The 17,969-nt window shown below is 43.9% G+C and overlaps 1 protein-coding gene across 15 annotated transcripts in view; it reads right to left on the reverse strand.

The window, feature by feature from the left end:
• The window catches only part of mast2 (microtubule associated serine/threonine kinase 2), a 153,306-nt gene that overhangs the window by 46,531 nt on the left and 88,806 nt on the right, over positions 1–17,969 (reverse strand). For 6 of the 15 annotated variants that reach the window (XM_037113414.1, XM_037113413.1, XM_037113412.1 and 3 more), the window contains exons 4-5: positions 11,659–11,690; positions 2,565–2,789 (exon numbers count right to left, since the gene is read on the reverse strand). In XM_037113414.1, the coding sequence (XP_036969309.1) occupies positions 2,565–2,789; positions 11,659–11,690 (257 nt within the window). Of the gene's footprint in view, positions 1–933; positions 1,090–2,564; positions 2,790–6,402; positions 7,261–11,658; positions 11,691–17,969 lie in introns of those variants that run through there. The other 9 variants (XM_037113418.1, XM_037113425.1, XM_037113417.1 and 6 more) reach the window with 5 other exon arrangements.

Below are 17,969 nucleotides of genomic sequence, written 5' to 3' on the forward strand. Positions count from 1 at the left end.
GAGAAGGAGGCTTTCCTCCTCAGACCCTTCAGGTCGACCTTTTCTGCGCAAGCTATGAATCAATTTCACCCTTATTACAGCTCAACACGAGCTGTCAGCGCCACCGTGCCAACCCAAAAACTGCCAGAGCCTGTTGCTATGCAGGAGTCCCTCCCGTCTCACTTCACGACCCCTTTCTGCTTTAAAAAACACTGCCGAGACAAACACACAACAGGAGGCGGTGACGAGGAGCAGAGAACAAGAAACGTGTCAGTGTATGTGAGTGTGGCAGCCACCCCTGTTATTACAGGGAGGAGGAGGAAAATTGCTGCTTCAAAGCAATAAGTACAGCTCTGTCTCTGTAGCAGCCACTTCTGCCTCTGACTGACAGGACGGCGAGCGGTGAGGTCAGCGGAGGGAACGCAGAAACGACAAGTGGCCGCATGAACAAACGTCAAACTGCAGCCTCGACCTGCATCACAAACATACGCAAATACAGGAAATTCAATAAAACAGAGCACACGCACACGCACACACACACACACACACACACAGTGCAGCTCGAGGATGACATGTCATCAGTGCATGTGACTGTAACTCACACACACTGATTCAGACAGAGTCCTGCTTATCCATCAAAAGACAAATCCAGTTAGTGACCTTCATATTGGAGCAACTCCTGCTGAGCATCTAAGACCTGCAAAGAGGAGGAGGAGCAGGAGGAGGATGGAGGAAGAGGAAGAGGAAGAGGAAGAGGAGGAGGAGGAGGAGGAGGAGGAGGAGGAGGATGGAGGAAGAGGAAGAGGAGGAGGATGGAGGAGGAGAGCGGCGGGAATAAAAACAGCAGAGAAAAAGAAAAAAAAAAACTGATAAAACCGCAAAAAAATATAAGAGGAAGCAGAGAGGAGCAACAGACGCAGCTGCCAGAGATGAAGTAATGAAATGAGCGAGTACCTCTTGGAGCGCCGCAGCATGCTTCTCTCAGGCAGGGAGAAATTGGAGAGCACCGTCCAGAAGGAGTCAGACATGCTAACGCAGACACGCGACCATCGCTGTGACACGGCGGCGTTCGACGGAGGACGTGGTTAGCAAACTGACGCTGGCTTCCACCTGTCACACCGGCGAGAGCGAGTGTGTGTGGAGCTGCTGGTGTGTCTCCCCTCCCTCCCTCCCTCCCTCCCTCTCTCTCTCTCTCTTTTTCCTCTGATCCTCTCTCTCCCTTCAGCAGTGCTGCCTCCCTCCTCTCTCCTCTCTCCCTCCCTCCCTGATGCTCTTTTCTTCCCCTCACTATTGACTTCAGTGTCCATTAGAGGAAGGACAGACTGGTTATCAGTTCACAGCCGTTCATCTGCTGATGCTTGTTTCCATCAGTGATATTTACCTCCTGATAACCATCGAGTGAACACAACTTGTATCTTTATGTGTAATTTCATATTTCAACATTTTACAACTGGTTAAGGAACCCAGAGACCTTTTGAGGAACTCAGAAACTTGAGAGGAGGAAGCAGGGTCATCCTCTGACGTGAGACTGGACGATGGATAATGTTTATAATGTGATGTCGATCCCTTTGTGGTGTCTCTGGGTTTTTATGATCATAGTGATGAAGAACCTTTAATTGTCTGACATTTAATTTACCTGACCTACCAAAAGCACACGTTCTGTTTTCATTTTTTCTACAAATTTCTCGATGTGTCTCAATGAAGATGACGCAGCATAATCGGATGTTGACCTACACAGAATTACAGTGTTGATTGTTGAGTTTCTAAACAATGAAGTTGTGAAGTTACATTGCGACACTGTTCTCTTAGATTTAATTGCAGGCGCACATTTGGTGAAAATGACCTTTATGTTGGGAGGAAGCAGCAACAACTCTAACCCTTATTTTGAAAGCTGACATCTGGGGACCTTTTCAGATTTTATGGACTTGCTGAAAAGCTTGAACTGGGTAAGATACACGCTTTTCTGTTAACTCTGCCACACTGATATTACAATATTTTGAATTACTAACCAGTTAGCGGTTTTCAAACTAAAGCCAGTGAAGATTCACACCTGTAATAGTATAAAACTGTGATGAGATTGAATCTGTATCGTTCACAGCTCCTGCAGCCTTCTAAGTATGACTTTCAGATGGCTTCTCATGGTCGAGTCTGCAGCGCTCAACATTCATACAGAAAAAACAACTGGGTGTCACTAGTGTCCACATTGGGACGAGGAATGGACATTTCCTGTGATTCAGAGGTTCCCTGCTGTTCAATCAAAGCATCAAAGCAGGAATCTAGAAAGCAGATGAGGGAACAAGTGCAAACAAATATATATATTTTTTTTTACTTTCAGCCCCTAATTTAGTTCCTTGAACTACATTTGAGTGAAATGAAAACGTTCTAATCAACTGTTATGTCCAAAACTACAGAGATAAGTTGTAAAACAAAGAGAATTGTCCTTTAAAGTGCCATCAGTTCAGAATATCGTTAGTGCAGTCTGCTGGTTCTGTCAGTAACCTTTCAGGTGAGCAGAAGGTCAGGACACTCGTGTGATGGTGGCAAACAAACAGGTGTGTGATGAGGTGACACAGCGCGTCTCTTACCTCCAGAGGAAGGGGTTTCCTCGCTGGTGAACAGGGGCTGACAGAGGGCCATCAGAGGAACAGAGGGAGGGAGAGGAGGAGGTGGAGGAGGAGGTGGAGAAGGAGAAGGGGGAGAGGGTGACGACGGGGGGCTGAACGACGGAGGGATGAAAGGAAGTGGGGGACAGCAGGTGCTGGAGGAGGCTGCTGTTGCCGTGGCAACGCAGCTGAGCCGGCGACCAGATTCTGCCAACAGAGGAGGGAGGGGAGGAGTGGAAGACAGGATGAGGAGTGGAGAAAGAGAGACGGGTGAGGAGAGAGGGATGTGTGAGGAGGACTGCTTCAGTGAATGAGTGTGTGTGAGTGTGTGTGTGCGTGTGTGTGTGTGTGTGTGTGTGTGTGTGTGTGTGTGTGTGTGTAAAAGCTGTTATTAACCCTGAATGGAAACATCTGTCTGTTCTTTAACTTTTTGTCTCTACTGTCTGTGCTGCTGCACAGTATCATGAACTGTGATGTCATACATCATCTAAGGCTTTAAACTGTTGTATTTTTTTTAAAATGTAAATGGTTTTAATGTAAATTGTTCAGTCTAAATTAAAATAAATCCCCTGACAAGCTCCTATTGTCCAAAGTAACGTGAGCCGATCTAACTGCTGCCACTGAGGCTGTAAGTGGAAATTAGACTGAAACTAAACACTTTAATCCCGCAGAAGAAGAAGACTCATGATGCAATGATGTCAGTTAAGTGCCGTCCACACGGAGAGCGATCGCTGTAACAATAACTATAATGATAACAATGTTAGCACCCACACTGATGAACGGTGTCGCTCTGTAAACATCAGCTCCGAGCCTGCACAACAACACGTCCCAGCTGTGTCGAGGAGAACAGATACTGATGATCACTGCACGCCAGAAACATCGAAATTATCCAAAGATGAGGAGTTCAAAGAATCTAACCCTCGACCCAATCGGCAACAAAGACCGTTTGGCAGTACATCCAGGAAACTATGTTTTGTTTATGTGTAATTTTCAGCCAAATGGTGAAATGTATAAGTGTTTGATCAGTTGTTTGATTAACAGACTGAGTTATTAAAGTAGACTATCTTAAATTGTTATATTTGTGGAGCGGACTCCATCGTCTACTTGAGTTATACCATAAATATACTTGAATATATTTAATGTTGTTGTTACAGTTGTTGTTCTTGGTGCGGACGACCTTCTACACAAAATCTTTTAAAGTTTGCTAACATTAGCCACCAAAATCTAAAAGGGCTTTAAAGGCTAAACCTCTGAGAACACGTGATGTTACATTAAGACTGAATCAAAAGATGTTATTATCTGAGCGTACACCCTCCACTCTCAGTGTTGGAGGCAGCAGCAGTGCCGAGCTCGACCCGATGATCGGCTCCGTCTCCGCCTGCCTGCTGATGTCCCCTCACAGCAGGCAGGAAGCCTCGCAAACTAACTCATCACAGCGGGAAACGTTTGGACAGAAAGTTCTGGATCAACTTCACAGAACTCAGTCAGAATGTTAAGCATCAAAGTACTTCAGCAAATCAAATCATGGGTGTGGAATGAATAAACATCTTGAATGATGAACCAAGTCCAGAATCAGAACTAGAAGTGAATTTAAATAGACTTGCAAAGAGCCCCTCTGCTCGGGATCTACAGAGCTCAGTTGGCTCTGATCTGCGGGGCAGGAGGACCTTATGGTGGAGGCCACCGTGTCCCCTCCCGCCCCCCGCTGGGTGGGACAGAATGGGTGAGACCACCTGCTGGGGAGTCAAGGGCTGCTCACACTGTGGTTCATGCAGTGTTTCCCCAACATACTGTCGGACCATCTGTGGTGCACCGCCACTGTTTTTAACCAAAACGAAACGGTAGAAAAGTCCTAAATTAAATTAAAGATCAGATAATAAGTCAGGTCAGATTTCAGAGATGAGGTCACATGAAGACCATCTGATCCGGATTAATCAACTAAGTGGATCAGAAAGTGCTGATCGCTTATTATTCCAGCAGCTTGTTGGACCACTAATGAGTAATACATGCAGCCGGTTCTGGAGGTTTAGAGGTTTACTTGCTGTGTCAGTGTCGGTTCCCATAATTCAAGTATTTGCTTTTACATCCACAGAAAGTGTTGAGAGCTGAATAAAGTGACATCGACTTTAAAATGTAACTTTTATGTTTGGACTTTAATTATCCGTGCGCCGACCGAAGACGTGCTTCGGCTGCAGTAACAAGCTCGGATGTGACCGGAAATTACATGGAATGGAACTGAAGTTACCAATTATCTCGCGCAACAGACGTTCTGTTGAGAATCAGCTAATTTAAGTTTGCATATTCGGCCAATTATAACGCATTAAATGTTATAATTATCTGTTTATCAATAACCCTCACAGCGGGAGGAACACGGCCCTCTTTCATTTGTGCTGTTGACCTGCAGCCTGCGGAGCTGATGGAGGACTTCCCTCCCGGCTGGTGTTCCACTCGGAAAGCGTCTCATGTTTCCGTCTCCTCAGGGTTTTCCATTCAGTATGTATGTACACTATGCATGTTCTGTATTATGACTGCACGCATGTAATGTAAGCTCCCCCTGTTCACACCCGTATTTCTAGTAACACTGACGTCGTTACAGAAACCACGTAGGCCTGTCAAAAACTATTTTTGGGGGGGATTCTTCCTCCTCGCTCTCTTCCACACAAATCTGTCAAGTCTACTCTTATTATGTGAAGCAGGTATTATAGTTTGTAGATTTTAATTCTACAGCTGAAATTAAACATCCAGACAGAAGAGAAGAAAGAAAAATGAATGTTTTCATCCAAATGTTCCCTTAATTTTGTCTCCAGAAAAGTGAATGAAGACAAATCAGTGTGGTTCAATCAGCTGCTGCGATCAGAAGACATCAGTACAAGAAGCAGGTCGCGCGCATTTCATTGTAGAATTTAACATAGCATGACATTTATGTTTGTTCACGTCCCTCGCAGAATTAACTGTAGTAACTTCGGTGATATACTCGTGTCTGCACAGGCATCTGCTTTAGAAACAATGTCAAATCACATGAGGTTGTCTGACAGTGAGGTGAAAGGTTCGGTCTGTGAGGAACATGATAACAGCTAAGATGAACATAAAAGTTAAGAAAAAGATCAGATAAAATACAAACTATGTAATAAATGTTTTAAAACATTCTTTCCTATTATACGTTCATTATAAAGCACATCGGCTGATACTGGCCTATCAGAGAAGTATTGGTATCGGCGTATATGCTGTGATTTTAACGCAGAAAAAATGCTTTGGATTAATTTATAACTATCAAATTCCAAGTTAGGTTTACTGACTCAGTGCACTGATGTTACATCTTATTAAACTGCAAAATATCCTGCTTGCATTACATCTACGTCAGAAGTGTTTGATAACCACATGTGATGAATATCGGCCCATGTATCGATGTTATAGATATAGATTATAGAATATTTGACTTTGTGATAATCGAATCAGCATCGGCTGCAAAAATCAAGTCAGTCGGCCTCTAACAGTGAGTAACTGCAACATACTTCCAGGTTTGATCGCCTAAAGTTGACGCCAGTCTGCAGTGTTGAGCCCTGCTGTTTTGACTTGGCTAATATCATTGCTACGCTAACTCACTAAATTATGATGGAGGAGATGGTAAACAATGCCTGCTAAACATCAGCATTTGGCATTTTCTATTAAAATGTGCTTAAAACATTTGGATGAAAGCAGACGGAGTCTTACAAATGAGAAGGTGAAAACAGAAGTAAGATCTGATCACACACACACACACACACACACACACACACACACACACACACACACACACACACACACACACACACACACTTACTGGAGGCGGAGGTGTGGAGCTCCTGCTCGCTCCTTCCTCCTCTTCATCTTGTGTCCCGGGACAAAAGGCTCAGCTGTAATCTTTAATAATCCACCAGGCTGCATCGGATCATCTGCCCATCAAACACATTCTGTACTGACCCCCCGGGCGGCTCCACGCAGACCCAAAAACTGTCTCACAGTCAGTCCTCCATGACTCAAACTCCTGACAGCACTTTCATATATAAAGGAATGACCAGAGAGTGTGTGTGTGTGTGTGTGTGTGTGTGTGTGTGTGTGTGTGTGTGTGTCTCACGTCAGCACCTGCTCTTATCTACACACAGTCACACACAGTTATGTGAGGTATCTGGGGTAGATTGTTCCTCCACCAACAAGAACAGACATGCTGAGTCACAAACCAACAGACTGCCTCCAAACACACACACACACACCGACACACAGTGTGTGGAGCTACGTGCGGACCACACACACATTAATCTGAGCTCAGTAAACAAACTCGGTGTACATTTCACAGCCACTCGTTTGGGATTTCAGCCGTCTCATGTTTTCTTCCTCTGGATAATCCAAAGTAAGAAAGCTGGACTCTCTTCCTTCCTCTTCTTGCATAAAAAATAATCCAATCAAAGTCAGAGAGAAGTTCTGAGAGATTCGGCGAGGAGGAAACCGATCCGTCGTGCTCTGACGAGTTTCTCGCAGCGGACCTTTAGCTCCTGCCAGACAAAAGGCTCAGAGGGGACACCGCCGGCTGCACATCCCCAGGAACAGAGTGCTGTCCCTGGACACTGGTCTGCCCAGTTAATCCCTCTCAGTTCCTGGAAGCCTCAGATGGTGCGATCGCTGTGATCAGATGGGAGGACTGACCGAGTGCTCAACAAACAACAGTGAGAGGGAGGCAGGCTGGGAGGGAGGAGGGGGGAGAGGAGGGGAGGGAAGGAGGGAGGTGCGAATATGAAGACAGAAGGGAAGCCTGAGATGTTCTCTTCACTCCTTTACACTCAACATTCAGCATTTTTATTGTAAGAAGAAAAGTAATTTTGCATTTTCTTCAAGAAAACTACAGCCGCTGACTCACGTACGAGCAGGAAGTTATAGAAACAAACAACTGCAGTAGTTTATTTTATATTTGACTTATATAAATGTTCTTAAATGTCACAATGTTTGACATGGCAGCTTATTGTTCTAACTTGAAACCTCTCACGTTAAGACGAGATATTTTCATGTTAGATTATCAATTTATAACTTGTAACATTTCTTATAATAAAGATTTTGGTTTTAACTAATGGTTGATCAGTACTCGATAACATGATGGAATACTACATTCTCATATCGCACAACAGACACACTATTTTTGCAAGGAACCCTCAAGTATAGATACCAAAGCCTTGACTACGAAGCTGGAAGTTCAAGCATTGATCACAGATGAAAGCCTAAAAAGGAAACTTCTCGTCCTCCCTGCGACACATGAAGGCAGAGGACGGCGTTATCAGACCATGTAGGAGCTGCAGCTGTCCCTCACAGTCTCTGTCCTGGTTTCTGAGAAGCCCGGGGACACCCGCTGACCCTGATGGGCTAAATGCAGCTCACATGCCAGATTGTTAATTCATAAACAATGAGCTGGATCACACACTGATCTGACGAGGGTAGGGTTACACACACACACAACTAATGTGGAGTGATTACTAAACTGACGTCGCAGCAGGACACGAGATTGTCATTACACACCAACCTCGACTTGGACGTGTGTGTGTGTGTGTGTGTGTGTGTGTGTGTGTGTGTGTGTGTGCGTGCGTGCGTGTGTTAAAATGAATCCTTGAAGCAGTCATTTCCCCTGAAGGTTGGACTCTGAGTGATTCACGTAACTGATTTACTCACGTGAGTTTTAAAAGATAAATTCAGTTACAAACAACAAGTGTCCTCTGTGTCCAGAACCATGTTGTTCATCTTGTGTTTGACAAGCTGTGAGAGAGTTCAGTTTGTCTTCAGTTGTTACAAATACGTAACTGCTGTCAGTTAATATATGACAAATATCTATTGGGTCAGGCAACTCCATTTATAACTGGTGGTATTTTGAACAGAATAATGTTTTTATTTCCCAGCATCAGCAGACTGATGTGGACCAATCAGACGCAGCGAGACGAGACAAAGACGTAAAAGCCGTAAGAAGCCGTAAACAGACAGAGAGGGAGGCTGGAATGTGGAGAAAAGGCGTGTTAGTGTCTCGTATCTGCAGAGAGTTTCTGATTTTCTCTCTTTGTTGCTGCTCGGGACGCTTTACCAACCCAACATGTGTCTATTTGACGTCCTGGGAATGAGACTCAACAATCAACTACCTCTGTGGTGCGTTCAGGAACAGCTGGGACAAATCCTACTGATTCTACCTTTAACTTTAATAGTCTTTGAATTCTATTAATATAACGTGAGCTTCAGTTAGCTTTGACCACAAATGTCCTTCAGAGGGAGACTTTTTACTCTGATACTCTGAGTCCATGTCAGAGCCTGAACTCTGTTACTGTACTGGAGGAAACATGATGGATCAGAACTTCTACTGTCACCAGAGTCTGTTTTAACATGAGTACCTGAACCTCTACTGGAGGAAAAAATGTGTGCACTGTTGACGCCTTTGTTGAATGTATTGTTTACTTCAAGGTAACTAGAAAAGAAAATAGATAGTAACTTTTCAGATCAAAACATTTTAAAAACCTAATGTCTTTTTTTATGTTATACAGTAAATCAAACTATTAAAAGCTCTCTACGTGAGCTCCACCTCGACCAGCTTGAGCATCAAAATGCTGATTCTATGTTTAAACAGCTAATGCAGCCCTGATAATGAGCTGTATCGATAATGCTTGGTAAATCATTGTGATGACAACACTTCAACAGTGTAAAACTGTTTCTGACCACTGGAAAATATACGTCTTTGTTTAATTCTCTCTCTTTTCCTCGTCATGTCAGCAGGAGACTGGCTGTATCTGAAATGTTGTGTTGCAGCCAGGTCTAAAAATATGATTTAATCTGATTTGTGTGGGCAGCAGGCAGAGATTAAAGAGGAAAACATGCACTAAAAATACAAACACAGATCATGACAGCAGTGAGTCAGTGAGAGAGTGAAGTGGAGAGGACTGCCTGTCTTTGAGTTAATGATCAGAGACAGAAGACAGACTTGCTGCCTGATCTGTGTCCATCAAAGAGAGAGCAGGCCGCCGCCGCCCGACTGTCGCTTCCACCGAGGAGTCCACTCAGAGTCAGAGAGGCCACACACACACACACACACACACACAAACACACACACACACACACACACACACACACACACACACACACACACACACACACACACACACACACACACACACATACAAGATACACGTGGCCTGTTTTTACTGCGAGTTTTGATTTCAGCTACAAATTCACTTTTCTAAGGTTTTTCATTCCTGTTATTATCTCTGTGGATCTGAAAAGAGTTATGTGATCAAACAAAGCATGGTTTTCTCTGCAGCAAACCTTTGAATGATTTATACAAAAGCAAACCTTCATCATTTCTGTCAGTCCTCTGCAGTAAAAACATGTTGCTATTCATTCTTTATATTTATGAGCCTCAACAGCTCTGTTCACCAAATTTGATTTCCCAACCCTAGAAACTGTACCAGAGACCTTTTCTCACAAGTTCAAGGTGTTTCACACTGTTTGTATTAGAGCTGAGTGACACACATACACACTCACACACACACACACACACACACACTTGATACCGCTATAAGAAACTCCTAATAAATCGTCTCCAGCTTTGGGGATTCATCCTCATATTATCACAACACTGTTTGCCATCCGTCTGTTGGAGATTTTAAAAAAACACGGGCGTCCGCATTTTGTTCACAACTTCACTCTTTCAATCGAGTCATCACATTAAAGAAAACAGCGCTTCATTACCTGGACACTCACCTGGCCAGTCTCAACCAACATCAGAGGAGCACTACAGAGTGCAGCAGACTTCACTGCTGGATATCAGTGAAACTTTAAGCATCACACGTCATTAAACGCAACGTTGGAATAGAAAGCTGATGTCACGGGTCCACATGAAGATCATTTTCCGAATCAACGAACTGACTGTGATTCATGACACAATTCAAACAGGATCCATATATAATTGGTCACTCCGAGTTCACTTCCATTCACAGATTGTCCAAATTAAAGGTCCCATGGGGCCCACCGAAGTGGACCGGCGTGACTTCAGCTCTCTATGTGTCAAAATGTGAGACCATCACGCACAGAATAGCAATAAAGACGTTAAGTTAGCTGGCTAGTTAGCTACAGAAACACCAGCAAACTAGCAGCTTCGGAGTATTTTTGAAAATCTTCCATTTGGAGGGCCATCAACACTTCACCTTACCCCTCGTCCCAACTGAAATCAGGACACTCTGTCACTTAGTTGTAGGAGTAACTAAATGTTTCCTCCATGAGAGGATCAAGCATGAACACACACTCATATCTGACTTGTACTACAGTATTCAGCTTTGCAGTGAACCTGTGAACCTGGATCTCCTCTGCTGAAGGAACAGAACCTCATCTGAACCCAGCTGCTGCGTTAGAAGCAGCTCAGACAAACTCCAGACCGACTGATGAGTTATCAGACTGTGACGAACAACATCATATTCCAACAGCTCAGCGTGACTTCTGCTTCCCAACATGCAGAACTTCTGAAGCAGGTCAATAAATCAGCTGACACACACACACACACACACACACACACACACACTGATATAAATAGGTTTGCATCCATCCACAGTGAGATGCTCAGCTGTTCCACTGTACAACACACACACACAGACACACACGGACTCAGTGGCTCTTCAACTTTGTCCTTTAACCCTTTACTGGAAGCTCTCTCTGTACAACCTGATGAGGATGAACAGCTGAGACAAAACACACACAGGACTGTGGTTTCCCGCTTATTTAAAGGACTAGTGGGTGATATTTTAGGCCGACAACAGCAGAGGAACAGTCATAATATCGATTAAAAACACACACAGACACACACACACGCTACAATCTGCTGAAACTCAAAGCCTCCACAGAAACCCACTAACAAAGACTCAACACTTTACGGTGGAGCATCAGCTTCTCTTCCACCGTTATTCAGAACACACCACCTGTTTATCTGTGTGTGGTTCATTGCATTGTGCCGACAGAGATTTTCCAAACCTCTGTACAGGACAGGCTCTGATTGGACAGAAGACAGAGAGGGATGATGGGTACTTACAAACTGCCTCTTCTGGGAAGGCTCAGCTCCTTCTGAAAAACACAGAGAGAAAGAGAATCAGTTATTTATATGTTCACTTTCCAGCCAATATTATTAACAAAAACACAAGTCACTTTGTTTATGACTCATGGTGCAGCACCAGTGTTGTTATGAAGAGTCAGTACAGCTGTTTGACCAACAGGGGTCACTGTGACATCACACCAACAGGCAGCTTCAACATCAGAGCTGCTGTTGGTGCACTGCTCAGGTGTGTAAAGAGCGATAAAAACAACACCTGTTCTGTTTTGTGTACTTTCTGATATTTAGGCTTTGCTACTAAATCTAATTTTCAACATGAGAGACACAATTACACAAAAGAAAATCTGTTAAATTTATAAAACAGAGTCTGAGCTCCATATCTGGAAGTGAAATAAGAAAAGGCTGAAGGGTAAAGACAGTTTCACAACCCCGTGTCTGAGAAGGTGAGTTTCTTTCATGCATCTGAGCTTCACTTCTACAAGTGACCACACGGGGGCAGAAGAGAGTCACAATAATCATCAGGAGCTTCTCTGCTGTACAGTAGGTGACAACTCAGCTGTTTGGCTTACAGCCTGATTTACCAACACACAAGCCTGGAAGCACGAGAGCTATGAGACGCCACCCGCCTGTCCGCCGGCTTTGAACCTGAATGTGTGAACAACGTCTTCATGTGAAGGAAAGTTTACACTTTGTTTTTTTTAAAAACAGCAGCAGCAGAAGGGACAACAAAGACAACGCAACACGCCGCTCATCTGTACACAACCTGTAACCTGACAGCTCCTGCAAACAGTCAGAAAACAGACCACCAACATTACAGCCTTCCTGGAGAGCGCCATCTGGCCAACAGCACTAATCATCTGTGTGAGTGTGTGTGTGTGTGTGTGTGTTTGAGGTACATGGATGTTGAAACCGGGAGTTGCCAGGTTCCCAAAGTAGGTCAACAGCTGGTTTTACTTTGAAAAGCATCATTAACACCTTCATCAGCATCCATCAGTGAAGCAATACTTCATTCAGAATGGACAGTTCTGACACACACACACACACACACACACACACACACACACACTCAGAGTTCAGTCAGCTTGTTTTGTTTAAGTAATGATCCGAAAATAGAAATAATCAAATAGTTTCACATTTATTTCCTGTCGATCTTTACAGTCGCTGCAGCTCTGAAGCTGATTTGAGTTGCTGTCGTGCTGCATTCAGGTGCAGTTTTACTGGCTGTAAAAGTGACTTCCCTAACCAGCGGTTATAATGCAGCAGCTTTACAGCAGCACATGAAGAAGAAGAAGAAGCAGAAGCAGAAGAAGAAGAGAGTCTGGCGTCGTTCATTTATGATAATTCCTAAGTGTGAATTTATGTAAAACATGTGGCTCTCTGATTAATTAGACGACCTCCTCGTGCTCACTGAGCACGTGCAGAGCACTCGTCTCTGTTTGCGACCAGGTTTTATCTCTCCATCAAACTCTAACAGACTCTGTGCTGCTGTGTGGGACGACTGGGTCGCCCTCCATCTCTTCACATCTCTGCGTGCTGATAAGCTAATGGACGTAATGGAGTTTAGTTTAGTCGGAGCACAGTGAGTGGGTGGGTGGCTGTATGGCCAGGGTCTGTGTGTGTGTGTGTGTGTGTGTGTGTGTGTGTGTGTGTGTGTGTGTGTGTGTGTGTGTGATAACATCAATCAAAATTTTGCTCGTTTTCATTTGACCTCCCCAGAACAGAACCGCCAGAGATGAACCAATTAGCCACTGTGTGTGTGTGTGTGTGTGTGCGTGTGTGTGTGTGTGTTGCTGTCCGTCAGATTGGACCCAGTGATGCTATTAGTTCTGTGAACAGATGTTGTCCAGACCGACCCGGAGGAAGAGGAAACAGTTTGTAAGCGACCTTTCTAACCTCTCCTCTCAGCCGTCGGCTGCGTTCACGCCGCAGGTCTTTACGACTCGTTACAGACGAGTGCTGAGAGTTTCTGTCCACCTGCGTTTCCTCTGAAACATGCCGACTGTGATTACACTCAAAACAACAACTAAAGTCTACAGGTGAGCCGGAACCGAACAGCACAGAGAGGACAGCAGAAGGTGGAGGTGAGACTTTCCCCCAGTTCTCTCGTCTCTATATTATTTTACATGCTGTACTTCTCTTACGTGCTTGTTTGTTGGTTCACTGGCTTTGTGTCACATATTCTTGTTCTCTTGTATTTAATTTTGTGAATAAAGTTGAATACAAACACGACACATTTGCTCATGCTGTTGAGTTGCATTCTGGGAAACTAACACTCAGGATATCTCGGTCTCTGATGAATCGTCCACCAATTTTATAACATAAAAGCACTAAATCACTGGAGCTCGTCTTTAATTTAAAGATTTGTGATTTTACTTCCTTTAAAAAACATGTTTGGCTTCTTATTATATGTTTCGGGAATTTGAGCTTCTCTCTGGAAAATGATGCATGTGCAAAGATTTTACATCCATCTGCTGAATTAAATAAAAATATATAAATAACCTTGAAAATATCAAAATAAAACTGACAGAAAACTAGAACCAAAGAGGAAAATCTTGTGGCTGATCCAGTGAGAAGTTTCCTCAACAGGCTCTTCAGACTTTCTCCTTCCTCTTCTCATGAACCTCTCCCTCATCACCTGCCTCCTCCCCCGTCTCCCCCGTCTCCCCCCTGCCTCACCTCCTCAGTCTGACTCTCCCGTCTGGCTCTACAGCAGAACAGTAAAAAGAAAACTAGAGATGGAGGAGAGGAAACGAGTGCCGGCCTGTTTAAGTACCTGGTGCTCGTATCATCCATCCGCCCACACGCGCATCCCTGTAATGTGAAATGATGCTCGTCTGAAACCTCCTCTGACACTTTATTGTATTACACTGTGTGTTTTAGTGTGTGTGTTTTTATGAGCGTGTGTGTTTCTGCTGCTGCTGTCTGAGCCCTGAGGGAGGATGTTCACCCCAAAGCCACCCTGCAACAATTACCCAGGAGGGAGGAAAGAAAAGAACTAATGCCCAATATAAAAACACACACATATACACACAGACACGGCGGCCTGGTTGTGTTAAACAAACCAAACAGGCAACAAAGCGCGCTGTGATGAAATTATCTCCAGTGACGGCGAGGATAAGAGGAGCAGAACACAAAGCCTGAAGCAATCTGCCCGATGGAGGACGGGCATCGATAATACGCTTCACGGCTGAGAGGGGAGGAAGGAGGGAGACGGGGGAGAGGAGGGAGGGAGGGTGATGTGATTAGAGAGATGGAGGGAGAGAGGAGAGGGTGAGTGGAGGTAAAGAGGATGAAAGGTATCAGCTCCATGTCACAGCCTGAGGATGGAGATGGGTTTGGGTGGAAGACAAATTCCTGACTCGATCCAGGATTTGTTTTGGATCAGAATCCCCGACACAGAACAGAACCAGCCCTGCAGAGCTGAGCCAAGTGATCAATATGTTGTCAGGTATTGAATAAATATGTTTCAAGCTTCTTTAATGTGAATATTTTTTACTTTGACAGCAAACTGAATATCTTTGCATTTGAGACAAATCAAGACATTTGAGAACGTCAACGAGGGCTTTTCGACAATTTTCTGACATTTTACAGACCAAAGAAGTCATCAATTAAACGCAAAATAAATCAACAATGAATTCAACTGTTAGTTGCAACTTCAGTTATTATGAACTAGGTTACTAATCCTCTCAGTGGAAGACGGCATGTACGGGATTAAGACTTCAGACGGGTGAAGTTTTGAAAGCAGTGCAGGAGGATGAAAGATGAGATCATTAAGACATGTCGTAATGCTTTTCTTGAGAAGAAGAGTTTGGTGGATATTACCAAGGAAATAAATTAACTATGACACAAGAACTCCTGTGTGGTTCTCGAAGAGGAATTCAACAAGCTTCAAACAAGAATTCACCAACATTAAAGAAGACATCAGCTCCAAACTGACAGTAAACAGACACCAGAAAGTATCTCAAACACGCACTGAGGAGCTGGAGACGTGAAGCACGGACGCTTAGGAAGCTTTGTCAACAACACGCGGCGAGTGAGCTGCGAGGAAGGTCGAGAAGAAACATGAGGCACTGCCAGAAGGAACCGACCCGCCAAATAAAACCCTCCCCAAGTCCAAATGAAACTGAAACCACACAAAATCAGCTCAATACGTCCAAAGTGAGGGACAAACAAGGCCGTCAGCAGGTGTCAGAGGTGACAGATCACCAAACATCACATGCAGTCAGATGGGACTGAATCTGACCCGGCATGACCCAGAAATCTCCATCAAGAACAACTTCCTGTTAAACCTGTTCTAACACCAAACATACTCGCAGGACTTTTAAACCCAGTGAGCCCATTAAAGTGATTCATTATCATGGAACAAAAACAATCGATGCACTAAAATGGGTCTCAGCTCTGACAAATACGTCTATTTTCCTCGTGTTCTTGGGCAGTATTTCTCCAACAGTCTGCTCAGATTTCTATCAGTAAAGTTTTCAAAGCCTCTTCTCTATGCAAGTATAGTAAATGTTGACTTGGCTGACATGAGCTGGAACAAAAGCCTGAGAAGAAGCTGTAAAAAAAGGTTATAATAAAGACTTTCACTTACAAAACACACATCTGTTATTATCAAAACCCAAACTCAGACTGTAGCAGTGGTTTAAAGATAATTTCCCAGTTTTAATTACAAATTAAACACTAGTTTGGGGGGATGATCACTCTCACACACACACACACACACACACACACCAGCAGCAGCAGCAGCATTTATCCAAGAAACAGGCCTTCAGGACAGGAGAGCATCAGGAGGACAGACGCTAGTCTGACTGTGTGAGTCAGTGTAAATGTCTCACCAATCTATATGTACAGAACATGTGTTTGTTTGTGTGTGTCTGTGTGTGTGTGTCTGTGTGTGTGTTTGTGTGCGGGGGGTGTATTTAGCTGCTCCACCCAGGGGCCCGATCATAATAACATGTTTTAGTCGAGCTAAAAACACGCAATTAACGGGAGGATGCAGGGGAGCCGGGCTCCACCGGAGACAATTAGAGCTGCAGCAGCAGCCGGCAGCCAGAATTCATTATCAACACTGTGAATATTGATGAGCAGAAAGTGACAACAAAGAAACTCCAGGACGACACACACACACACACACACACACACACACACACACACACACACACACACACACACACACACACACACACACACAGGGCAGAGGCTCAGAAGCTAATGAAACAACACTGATGTTTAGTGTGTAAATTGTTCAGTGCATTACATGCTACATGCGCAGCAGAACAAAGAGAACAAAATGATCCACTGTGACAGGAAAAATTCTGTTTTATTAAAAACGTCGCTCTTATTTCTCACACACAAATTATAACGGCGGAACTTTAAGCCGAAAAAGATTTCAAATGAAACCGTTCCAATTAGAGGATTAATTTGCTTGTGAGAGCGACGTTTCCAACAGAAACCCATCTCGTCAGCTGTGACCTTTGAGGGGACGGAGAGGATGAAGGAAGCGACACATTCGCCGTGTTTCAACATCCATTTTCATTACAACGCTGTCAGAATATTAAACTGTCCCACAAGAGAGATGCTGCAGGAGGTGACGGTGCAGAAATATTGTCCAGTCGGCAACTGCAGTGACTAACTAACAGTGACTAGCTAGCATATTAGCAGTTAGCTGACCGACTACAGTAGCTAACTAACTTCCTGCAGGTCACATCACCAAATCAATGAATAAGCATCTCGTTCTGTCCACAACCTACTTTGTCAAACCGATTAATTAATTATCACAATAGTTGGTGATTTAATCTAATAGCTGACAACTACTCTATTCATCGATTGATTGTTAAAGCTGCTGGTTCTCAGATATGATTGCAAAGTATTTTAAGTAGCTGTAATTTTGTTTTAATTATCTAAAAAAGTAACTGACTAAAAATAATCATGAGCTGCAGGTTCACTGCAGGAAAACAAATATTAGGTCTGACAGAAGATTTTTCTGACCACTCACACACATAATGAACCTCTGTTGAGGACTAATTCCACTTTGTATAATCAATAATGATAAACTGACCTGTTTGTAATTGAACCTCAGCAGCGACTGAAAGCAACAGACAGACAGAGGCTCTGTAGGGATGATGGTTGTTATTCTGCCATATGTTGGATTTAGTTTGAGTCGTTCTGATTATTTTTAGAAGTTATGTACTAAGACACTTGAGTCTGACTAATGATGCAGACTTCACTGTGCTGTAACAGTCAAAGGAATCTGAATTAATTACAATGAGATGTATTAACCTCTCAGTGGGCTG

The sequence above is a fragment of the Acanthopagrus latus genome, chromosome 11, assembly GCF_904848185.1.
Source record: "Acanthopagrus latus isolate v.2019 chromosome 11, fAcaLat1.1, whole genome shotgun sequence".
Taxonomy (NCBI): Eukaryota; Metazoa; Chordata; class Actinopteri; order Spariformes; family Sparidae; genus Acanthopagrus; species Acanthopagrus latus.